The sequence below is a fragment of the Rhinoraja longicauda genome, chromosome 14, assembly GCF_053455715.1.
Source record: "Rhinoraja longicauda isolate Sanriku21f chromosome 14, sRhiLon1.1, whole genome shotgun sequence".
Taxonomy (NCBI): domain Eukaryota; kingdom Metazoa; phylum Chordata; class Chondrichthyes; order Rajiformes; family Arhynchobatidae; genus Rhinoraja; species Rhinoraja longicauda.
Genome location: NC_135966.1, coordinates 38,591,746 through 38,603,929, shown reverse-complemented (window position 1 = coordinate 38,603,929; position 12,184 = coordinate 38,591,746). Strand labels below are relative to the sequence as shown.

Below are 12,184 nucleotides of genomic sequence, written 5' to 3'. Positions count from 1 at the left end.
TGTCTTTTTTTTGTAAACCAGTATCTGCTGTTCCTTGCTTTTCCAGAGAGATTGGAGTTCTGTTGCAATCATGAATATTAAATATAGCAGCAAAATATAAATTTCGACACACTTTCTCACCGACATTCAAGTGAAAGGATTTTGACACTTACCCAGTTCACCGTTTTCAATGCACTCGAAGGTGACCCAAAACTCTCTTTCTCCTGATAAAATGTTCTTCATGTCTAGCACCTGATTCGTCAGTTCCTCTGATGTCATTGTAGGTGATACCTGCAAGGTCAGGTTAAGTTTAGTTTAGTTTAGAGATACAGCACAGAAACAGGCCCTTCGGCCCACCGAGTCCATGCCGACCAGCGATCCCTGTACACCAGCACTGTCCACACACTAGGGTCAATTGACAATTTTGCAGCCAATTAACCTTCAAACCTGTGTGTCTTTGGAATGTGTGAGGAAACCAGAGCACTCTTAGAAAACCAACACGGTCACCAGGAGAAAGTACAAGCTCCATACAGCCAACACCTGTAGTCAGGATCAAACCTGGGTCTCTGGCGCTGTAAGGCATCAACTCTACCGCTGCGCCACCGTGCAATCAGAAATAATTTTGCAGTATGACCAGTCCAGAATGGCCTGACAGACACACAGCTTATGCTAACAGGAGTTCAAGAAACAGTAGCTCACAGTGTTACAGTGCTAATTTTTTAGGTGCTGGAGCTGTCAATGGTGCCGGAACGGCCGTTGTTAAATTCCCCGCTTGTTAAACTTCCCCGCTGTTTATTTTGGCTTTTTTCTTTTACAGAGGTGCCGGAGTGGCGCTCCGGTGAGCTCCAGCAGCACTGCACTCCCGGTAGTCCAGATGCACATATTAACCCGTCTTCATTCCTGGGGTAGCTGGCAAAGTCACCCTTTATTGTCCATCCTCAATTAGCTTTTGGGTGGCTTGCTGGGTCATTATTGAGAGTATATAAGAACCAACACATCTGTGGGCGTCTGGTCACACACAAGCCAGAATGGGTTCCTCTCTGAAGTACACTTAGATTGTTTAATACTCTCTGGCCACGTCTCTCACTGTCCTTTACTCTTTGAAGGTTAACAGAATTCCACATTTTCCATACTGAGCGGATGAGAAAATAGGATAACATAGAACTAGTGTGAGCGGGTGATTGATGGTCAGCGTGGACTCAGTGGAGTCAGTACCTTCAGCTGAAAATATGCCAGCAAACCTACCTTGAGGGTCATACAACTGTCAGTTGCTTTTGTCTCAACGTACACCTCCATGATCAGATCCCCAGCCTGGGAAAGCTGTAAACCAAAGAAACTGTCAGGAGAGATAGAAATTGACGACCTTCAAATGACCATATCAACCTGGGATTTATTTTTAGTAGTTAATATTTATCAATTTAATGTTAAAAATAGAAGCTCTGTAATTTTAATCAGCAACAAAAATAATGTGCTGGAGGAACTCAATAGGTCAGGCAGCATCTGTGGAGGGAAATGGACAGGCAGCGTTTTGGGTCAGGACTCTTAACTCAGCATTCTGCAACATAACAAAGGATGGTAGAAACAGTGAACTGCCGATGCTGGCTAATACACAAAAGGATAGAAAGTGGTGGAGTAACTTGGCAGGTCAAACAGCATGTCTGGAGGACATAAATAGGCGATGTTTCAGGTCTCGATCTGCAACATCTTTGGAGAACATGGAATAGGTGGCGTTTTGGGTCTCGAAACCAGATCATATGATATAAACCAGACCACCTAAGGACGGTAAATTTCCCGAAGCATAATGAATAAAATGGATGAGTTTACCGCAATCTAAAAGTTAATGGCTCTGGTAGGCTATGGGACTAGATGTTTTTTTTTAAAGATTTAATTACTTAAGAGAAACAAAACGAAACAGGCCCTCCGGCCCACCAAGTCCACACCGACCAATGATCCCCATACACTTGCACAATCCTACACAGTAGTGACAATTTACAATCTTGTTACCAAAGCTAATTAACCTACAACCTGTATGTCTTTGGAATGTGGGAAGAAACTGGAGCACCCGGGGAAAACCCACGCAGTCATGAGGAGAACATATAATCCCCATACAGGCAGCAGCTGTAGTCAGGATCATACCCAGGTCTCTGGTGCTGTCAGACAGCAACTCTACTGCTGCGCCACTGTGCCACACTTGCAGACTTTCTCCAGCAGACATTATATAGTTTGAGCTTACATTTGGTTGCTATACTCGCCCACGTCCTGACATTTACTTTTCTGTCTGTAATACCCTTAGGATACCCTAAATGCAATCTGAAATGTGCTGTGTAAACTATTTGCCTCTTATTCTCACCTAATCTCTTTTCTTCCCCTTCCTGTGCAAATAGATTGGGAGGTGGTTTTGCTGACTGTCTTAAGTTTCAGGCTTCCTGGAATGTTTTAATATGTTATGGATGCCATATAAAATTTGGTTGCTGCTGTCCTTTTCAGAGTTAAATTTGGATCTTGCAAACATTGGACAAAATCTCCCATTTCCCCCTGAAGCTTATCGGTGATGTCTTATTTCAATTCACAGTCTTTTACTTCACACTGCCGTGTAGACTTCATGTGTAATTTATATATAATTTACACCTATCTTCAGCTGAATACAGTGACCATTCATTGCTCTCGGGTGAGGTTTGCTTGACGACCTACCTGCACATCTTTCCATGTTGTGATCAAACTGTTTTCCAAATCCATCTGTGTCACATGTTCATCATCAATCTGCCACAGACAAGAGCAATAGGTCACACAGGGACCTCAGTGATACTCTCTGAATTCCCCACTTATAGAATAGACAATGTTTTAAACCAGTAAGCAAATGTAAACACCATCTGAATGCATTAGCACAAAGATGCGACAATGTGTTGTGGGCAGATGTGGAATCTTGAGCAAAGCACACAAAGTGCACGAGTAACTCAGCGGGTCAGGCAACATCTGTGGAGAACACGACTAAATGACGTTTCGAGTCAGGACCCTCCTCAGACTCATTGTAGTAGTGGGGGAAGGAGGCTGGAAAAGCGATGGGTTTGAGACAAACCCAGGCAAGTGATAGGTGTGGATACAGGTGAGAGGGGTTGATGAGCAGGTGGGTGGACAAAGGCCAGAAATATAAAGGAGACAAAAGGTTGTGAGATAAGGAGAGAAAATACATGAATTGTGAGGCCAGAGGGAGGAAGGGATATGGGTGGAAAATGACAGAGGAAGGGGAAAGGGAGGCAGGATAGTGAGGGAATTCGGTGCATATCCAGGAAGAGAGGCAGAAGAAAAAAAGGAGGGGGTGGGGGAGGTAGTTGTTGGTAAGTTACCTAACATTGGAGAATTCAATACTCATACTGTTGGGTTGTAAGCTACCCAAGAAAATAATGAGGAAAACTCAACAGGTCAGGCAGCATCTACGGAGGGAAATGGATAGGCGGCGTTTTAGATTAGGAAACTTCTTCAGAATCATGAGTGCCTCTATGAGTGACAATTTTTTAATAATTGAAAATTCTTTACTGAACACTTAAGTCAAACAAGCCAATTTATTTTAACATAAGTTGGAAGAGAAAGTGGGTGGCTTGATTAATGGTTGCAGATGACACCAACATTCATGGCACGGTAGGTAGGGACGATAGGTAGTTTAAGGTTGTAGGATGTAGATCAGCTGGAAAGGTGGGCAAAGGAATGGCTGATGGGCTTCAAATCAGCCAAGTGAAATCCCGGGTTTGGATGGGTTTAAAGACAAATGTCCAGTAGGCATACTATGACGTTCCAACTCTTGTACTTAGTGCTCTGTTGGATGTAGGCAACCATATGCCATCGTCATCACTTTATTTACCAGTGTCACCACTTTCAGGAAACTATGTACTTGTATACCTTGATCTCTCTGTTTCACTCCAGGGCATTTCTGTTGAATTTTGCACTGTTGGCCGAAGCCTGTGCATTTGAACCCTGGATTTTGGGGCCTCGCTGATTGTTGCTGCATTTTGTTGCGATTTCTGGGAGCCCCTAACATAGGTTGCATAGCAACCCGCCCCTCGACCCGGGCGGCCGCCATTGGTGAAGCGGGAGCACGTGACCGCTGGCTGGGTGAGGTCACGTGGGGCGTAGGCGGTGATGTCGCCTTGTCCTGTATTTAAGGCCGCACTACTTAATCCGGCCCTGCTGACATTGTTAAAGTAACCCCCTGTGGCAACAAATTCGTTTTTTTAAAACAGGTGCATGTTTATTGGTACGATTACAAACATTTTGAAAACAAAACATTAATTCAATGAAAAGTTTGCTGGTGGAAGAACATACTTTGCCTCTGGTGTGTTGTCTCAACTGACATTCATTATAATGTCTCAATCTAAAGCGGTCATTTTGATTTGCTCTGGGCCATCCAGGGATCAAGGGCCAGCAGGTTAACTCTTTGGCAAAACAGTGATGGCACTTTGAAGGGGCGAGGAACAGTCTTAACTAAACAATGGGATTGATGGCCCCCATTCTCCCTTAGATCTAAGTGCTGTTCCTTGACTTCTACATCTTTGGAAACATTCGCAGAGCAAACTCCAACATAATCATGCAATCGGTGAAATCTTTACTTGGTGAAAGATCTTGAAATAAAAAGGCACCTGGAACTCCCCAAAAGAGAAGTAGAATGCCCAACTTCCTCGTGCACTGTGGGTGCCAAATGAGAATTTTCAAACTCAAAACTAAAATGGAAGAACATCCCCTGATTTTCGCCAATGACTCTTACACATTCAATACCCCCAAGTATAACCAACCAATGCCAAATCATTCCATTGAAATCCAACATGGTTTCCCAGGAATTCTACAAAGTCATAGAGTCAAAGAATTACACGACATGGAAACTGGCCCTTCGGCCCAAAATATCCATGGCGACCAAAGTGTCTTCCAGAGCTAGTCCCATTTGCCTGCATTTGGCCCATATCCATGTAGCTGTCCACGTGTTATCATGTTATCATATCATATCATATATATACAGCCGGAAACAGGCCTTTTTCGGCCCACCAAGTCCGTGCCGCCCAGCGATCCCCGTAACATTAACACTATCCTACACCCACTAGGGACAATTTTTACATTTACCCAGCCAATTAACCTACATACCTGTACGTCTTTGGAGTGTGGGAGGAAACCGAAGATCTCGGAGAAAACCCACGCAGGTCAACCTCCTTACAGTGCAGCACCCGTAGCCAGGATCGAACCTGAGTCTCCGGCGCTGCATTCGCTGTAAAGCAGCAACTCTACCGCTGCGCTACCGTGCTACCGTACCGTGTCTTTTAAACATGATAATTGCACTTGCCCTTACCACTTCCTCTGGGACTGGATTTCACATCTGTGTGAAATACTTGACCCCCACTTCTTTTTGGAGGTCCCCTCCACTTTCCCTTTTTAATCTATGCACTCCAGTTTTAGGCAACATCTTTCTGAATCTTTTTTGCACCATCTCTAGCTTAAAGACATCTTTAAAGACCAATGACCAGTAGGCATATTATGACGTTCCAACTCTTGTACTTAGTGTTCTGTTGGATGTAGGCAACCATATGCCATCTTCATCACTTTATCTACCATTGTCGCCACTTTCAGGAAATTATGTATCCCTTGATCTCTGTTTCACTCCAGGGACCTGCCATTTAGTGCACATGTCCTGGCCTGATTTAGCTTCCCAAAATGCATCACCTCACATTGGTCAGAGTTCATTTCCATGTGACATTCCTTGGCCCTCATTCCCAGTTGATCCAGAACCCACTGTGGTCATAGATACTCTCCTTCACTGTCCATCACACCACCAATTTTGGTATCATCTGCATCCTTCCAGAACTTAGAGTCAGAGTCATAGATTGATACAGCATGGAAGCAGGCCCTTCAGTCCAACTTGCCCACACTGGCCAACATGTCCCAGCTACACTAGCCCCACCTGCCCGCATTTGGTCCATATCCCTCCAGACCTGTCCAGTCCATGTACCTGTCTTGTCAACTTGTCATCTACATGCCATCCAAATTGTTAATATATATGACAAACACCAATAAACCCAATTCCTGCACCAGATACCTCTAATCTGAAAAACTACCCTCCACCCCCACCCTGTCTCCTCCCAGCTAGTAGATTTTGTATCCAATTGGCTAGCTCAGCCTGGATCCCACGACATCTAACCCACCATGTGGGACCTGTTCAAAAACCTTGCTAATATCCATATAGATAATGTCAACTACCTTGCCCTTATCAGTCCTCAATGCCCCTCTCCAAAGACATTTATGAGACACAGATTCCCACTGTTTATTATTAGGGGACACTGTTTCCCCTAATGATTTCTTGCCTTTACAATCAACTCCTATGCTCCAGGAAATTCAGCCTCACGACTCTATGATCTGTGATCAATTCTGATCTCCAATGTTGTCTGTGTGCAGTTTACATAATCTCCCTGAGACTGTGTGGTGCTCCTGTTACCTCCCCCAATTTCAGAAATTAATTAGACATAGTAAATCGCTGCTGATGTGTAAATGACTGATAAAGTTTCGGGGCAATTTGATGGGAATATGGGGAGAATTTAAAGGGATTAGTGTAAGATTCGTATAAATGGGTGCCTCATGGACAGTACAGACCCAGTTGGTTGAGGGGCATGTTTCCATGTTCTAAGACTCGACGACCTTTTTGAACGGCAGACCTACTCCTGTTTCCATTTCTTATCTTCTCACGCAGTGCCAAATATCTTGAATTGTTAGCCCAGATCTTCTGCACATTCCTCCCTCTGCCCCTCGCCTATTAGTACGATCCACCAGTGATTACTTACATCAAACACCGTCACATAGTTGTCAACGAGGTCTTCAATAATCCTCACTTCCTGCTCTCCTTTCCCATCGGTCTGAAACAAGCTGGGAGCAAAAAGTAGCGACAAGTTCTTGGTGCACATCTGGTTGAGGTCTGCGCATTTCTGAACCCTGCTCGGATCAAGAGAGAGAAGTTAATACTCCACTTGTTCCCAATGGGATGAGCAAACCTGCCTGACGTCAGTCCATCCACTGATTTCTTGATCAAAAGGAAAGATTCTGAACTTGAGGTATAGACAAGGTAGACAGAGTCTTTCTCCCAGCAGGTGTGGAGTCCAAAACCAGAGGGCACAGGTTTATGGTAAGAGAGGAGAGATATAAAGGACACCTGAGTGGCAGTTTTTTTCCACGTATCTATTTGTGAATGGCTATTTGAAACAAGCTGCCAGAGGAAGTGTTGGAGGACGATACAATCACAACATTTAAAAGGCAATTGGACAGGTACGTAGATCGGAAAAGAGTGGAGTGATATGGGCCTAATGCTGGCAAATAGGATTAGCGTAGGTAGGAATCATGGTCAACATCGAAAGTTTGGACTGAAGGGCCATTTTGTGTGCTGTACAAGTCGATAACACTCTATGACTCATTGACCCTTCAGAGGAACAGCATTCACACCATTCTTGGCACATCAATTTGGTTTAATTGGTTATACAATTTACCTTCAATAAGTCATAAAACAAATTGGTAGAGCTCATATCTAAACTGCTAGGATGTCTGGCCATAATATCACAGAGGAGGTTTGGTTAGCCCGAAACCTCGGACTAATAGTATAGTGCAAAGCTTGCATGTGGAAGATATTTTTGGAGGCAACTCTATAAAATGCAAGCATTATAAGGTATTAGGGATGTCGGGGATGACATCTAGCTGAAGGTCCTTTCCAAAAATGAAAACAAAAAGATCGCTTTTAGCCTGCTCCAGAAGTGACAACTAAAGGAGACCAACCTGTACAGGTGACCAATCAGGGCAGCAAGAGTCATTCTGTTGACTCGTGGCAGCTTATGAATGATTTCTTTGTATTGCTTCAGTCTTTGGGATTTATGAGGAATATCTGAAAGAAACGGAGAACGAGTCACAACACTTGATATTTGCCTGTGTAAAACTTCAAGTGTGTGTGTGTGTGTGTGTGTGTGTGTGTGTGTGTGTGTGTGTGTGGACATGCATGCGGTCTTCAATGATCATCCTTTTGTCAATATCGATTGGATACAATTCCCGATATTTAAAATAAGTTTAGGTTTCCATACAAAATTATATTTCATCAATGTTAAATATAGAATATTGGTAATAAATCCAAAATAACAACATAATAAAAGGAAAGTATAGAATTAGGAAAGATGATTTGATAAATTAGGTCAAAGCAAGTTTCCACGTCTTTTACCCTATTGGAGTCAAATGATTTGATCAAAGATAGACACAAAAAGCTGGAGTAACAGTGGGGTCAGACAGCATCTTTGGAGGAAAGGAATTGGTAACGTCTTGGGTCGAGCTCCTTCTTCAGACTAAGAGTCAGGGGAAAGGGAAACGAGAGAAATAGACTGTGATATCAAGAGATATAGAACAAATGAATGAAAGATATGCAAAAAAGTAACAATGATCAAGGAAACAGCCCATTGTTAGCTGTGGCCCAGGTGAGAACGAGTTACAGACAATGAAACTCAACAAGACAACTTTGAAACAGCCAATCCTGAACCCGAGAGCTGAGTGAGGAGCTAAAATTAAGATGACGTCAGCCTTCATCAAAAGTGCCTTCAAGAGTGAAGTAGAAAGAAATCTCTATAATTAGTTTTCGTTTTTAGTTTTTCATGCAAATAGGCCCTTAAGTCCACACTCCAAGTTGAACATTGATCACCCTTTTACACTAGTTCTATATAATCCCACTTTCTCCTCCACTCCTTCACAACAGGGGCAATTTTATAAAGTGCAATTAACCTGCAGAATGTACACCTTTGGGATGAAGGGGGCAACTGGAGCACCCGGAGGAAATCCATGCAGTCCCCAGGAGAACATGCAATCTCGATACAGACAGCACTCGAGGTCAGGATCAAAGCTGTGTCACTGGCTCTGTGAGGCAGCAACTCTACCACTGCACTGTCCATATATAGATAAGGTGGCAGCAACTTTTAAACTTAAAATTGGCTCACAAGAGGACTACTTTATGTACATCATTGTATGGGATAAAATGAGCACTAGGAAGTATTGATTAACTTGCAGAGCGTGAAAATTGCTTTTTGTCCTAGTTTGTGGGTTGTATAAATTAAATCAGTTTGCTAACTGAGCACTAGGCAGGTCTAAAGTAGAGTACTTCTGTCACTCTCCTGAGAAATAGGGTAAGTGCAGAACACAAAAAATTGAGTTTTTCGTGACACAGTGGTGCAATAAAGCAATAGCCAAAGACTCAGTGAGGCCACACAGTAGCTCCGTGGTAGAGATGCTGCTTTACAGAGACCCTGGTTTGATGCTGATTACGGCTGCCATCTGTATGGAGTTTGTACATTCTCCCTATCACTGTGTGTGTTTTCCCTGGGTGCTCCGGTTTCCTCCCACAGTCCAAAGGTGTGCAGGTTTGTAGGTTAATTGGATTCTTTAAATTGTCCCTAGTGTATAGGATAGGCCTAGTGTATGGGTGATCGCTGGACGGCCCGGACATGATAGGTCGAAAAGCCTGTTTCCATGCTGTATCTCTAAACGTTGTGGTTCCTGAGCATAATGGAAAGTTTGTTCAGCTGATAAGTGGCTTGTTGCATCAACACAATATAACTTGAGCAGAAGCTAGTGATTTCCAACAATACAGAATATTCAAGCCTAAAGCAAAGGAACTCAGCATATCAGACAGCACCACATTGAAGAAGAGACCTGAAATGTCATCAGTCCATTCCCTGCACAGATGCTGCCTGGCCTTCTGAGTTCCTCCAACACTTTGTTTTTCACTCAAGATTCCTGATTCCATAGTCTCGTGTCTCTAACATGGATGATATGCTCCATTATGAGCAGGAAATATCTTACTTGTTTAAGAAATAGAAATTGCACCTAGTGTGTAGAGAGTGGGATAACATAGAACTAATGTGATGGTCGGCACGGACTCGGTGGGGCGAAGGGCCTGGTTCCATGCTGTACCTTTCATTTCAATTCATTCTAAAAAATAAACTGTGCACCTTTTGACATTGGTGGCAATGCCAGTTGCACTGGATTTGATCCAAGAGTGCATCCATAGTGTGTCGAGCTGCAATGCAATTATTTTGTAAGGCCATGTGTGAGTGTAAAGAGCCTGTCCCACTTAGGCGATATTTTAGGTGACTGCCGCGACTGCCATAGTCTACGACAATGTCTCTGACAAGCTACAACAGCCTACCACCTAGTCGACGTCACGGCAAGCTGCCGACAACCGGCGACCCAATCGTCGCGAGTAGGATGTCCACCTACGACCGCACCTATGACCACACAGGCGACAACTTACCACAACCGAAGTCAACCTACGTCCACCCGTGACAAGCTACGACAAACTATGACCCTGTCGACGACAAATGAAGACAATTCATGTCATTTTTGCCTCCGGTTTTGACGCCGGTACCTGCTGCCGGTTGACGTAGTTAGCCGCCAATGGAATTCACCCAAGTCAGCACTGGCGACAACCTACATCACCTGGTAACAACCTGGCGACAACCTTTGACAGCACCTACGTCAGGATACGCCAAGCTCCAGGAAACAAACCAGAGTTAACATTTCAGGTTGAAGGATCTTTGTCAGAACTCTGCTGATGAAAGTTCTTTGACCCGAAATGTCATTCTGTTTCTCTTTCCACAATTGCGGTCTGACTTACTGAGAATGCCCAGAATATTCTGTTTTTGTTTTAGATTTGAAACATCTGCAGTTTTCTCGTGTAAATGTGCTCAGGATAACATATAATGATTCTCTTAACAATTATTTTGGGCGATTTGATAAATTTAACCTGAAGTATTAAGGTAAGGTTATCTATTTGTATTATTTGAATGAACAATGACATTTGGGGGGCCTTATCTTTCTGTATTTCCAAATAAGTGTGTTGAAACTCTTTCAGTAAATGTGCAAATACATTCACAGCGACAGCAGAAATTCACGTGTAAGTAGAGAGCTGACATAGGAAGGTGCACTAGCAAATCTCATAGCTGACTCCCAACGTAATCAAATAGGCTCCTCCAATAAGGTTCTAGTCATTCACGCCCGGGTGGTACTTGAGATGGACTAAGCACTGTCCACAGGCACCCTGGGGGATTTCAGGAACCGCTGGGCACTGCGGGGGGTGGAATGTATCCTTAATAAGGATGGTGAAATAGGTATTTAATGTTCAGTATTAAGAATATTTGTTTTACTTGTATTACTGTGGTGAGTTTGATCGTAGTGTTCAAATTATTGTAAGTAATTGATTACGTTTATTTTTGGTAAAAATTAAGTTCTAGTAAAGGAAGACAATCCATTAATGTGAAAGGCATCGTCCAACACCACTGTCACATGGCACCTTACCTGATGCTTCTTTCCATTGTGGATGGAGCTCCGACAGAAAGATTGGATCATCCACCTCTCTGAAAAACCTCTTGAGGACATCGGTGACATCCTCAATGAAGTGCTCTCCTGTTCGTAGCTTCACGTTCCTGGCGTCCTTGCGGAACTCTTCCATCAGGAGTTTGATGCGTGACTTGGCTCCGTTCTTCCTGTAGATCCCCTCGTGACACAGCCCTGTGGGAAACAGTGGGTGGAAAACACGATCACACACAGCTAGTGCACCTTCCTATGTCAGCTCTCCACTTATAGGTGAATTTCAGCCTGCAGTCTGTAATTTGTGGAGGCAATTGTCTGTCCTAAATGTGCTACCAGATCAAAGTGAAGCCAGAACCTTGTGTCATTGGCACCATTTCATTTTAGTGCACTTCCCAGCTTGGGTAAAAGATCTTGAGATAGATCAATCTGCACTCTATTCTTGCTGAATATATTGGTGAAAAGACTTCATGCAACCTTACTATTGTGGAACAAGTCCCTTCATATACACTTCTATCCATTTGTTCACAGACTATTCTTTACGAAGGGTTTATTGAATCTATTTAGTGCAAGGTAGGCTGATGGAAAAATTGAATACACAACTCCAGTGCTGTTTCGACACAAGCATCATCAGTGATAGACTATCCCTCTCTCATCACAGGCTCAATATTCAGTTATAAACATCCCACTCATTAAGTAAAGAGACGTCCTGAATGTAAAATTGAACCACTGCACATTGCAGTATCAATATACAGACAAAGGTTCAATGAAGTCACTGTCATTACATATTTACATCTCAAACTATTGGAAATCATTTCAATTTCAGGACATGAACTATTAATTTTATAAT

General features: G+C 43.3%; 1 protein-coding gene across 2 annotated transcripts in view; it reads right to left on the bottom strand.

Moving 5' to 3' along the window:
- LOC144600212 (arf-GAP with Rho-GAP domain, ANK repeat and PH domain-containing protein 3-like) overlaps positions 1-12,184 on the bottom strand; it is a 169,488-nt gene that overhangs the window by 21,947 nt on the left and 135,357 nt on the right. For both annotated transcript variants that reach the window (XM_078411736.1, XM_078411737.1), the window contains exons 18-23: positions 11,323-11,535; positions 7,771-7,876; positions 6,792-6,939; positions 2,671-2,739; positions 1,225-1,299; positions 153-270 (exon numbers count right to left, since the gene is read on the bottom strand). In XM_078411736.1, coding sequence (XP_078267862.1) covers positions 153-270; positions 1,225-1,299; positions 2,671-2,739; positions 6,792-6,939; positions 7,771-7,876; positions 11,323-11,535 — 729 coding nt within the window. The remainder of the gene's footprint in view (positions 1-152; positions 271-1,224; positions 1,300-2,670; positions 2,740-6,791; positions 6,940-7,770; positions 7,877-11,322; positions 11,536-12,184) is intronic.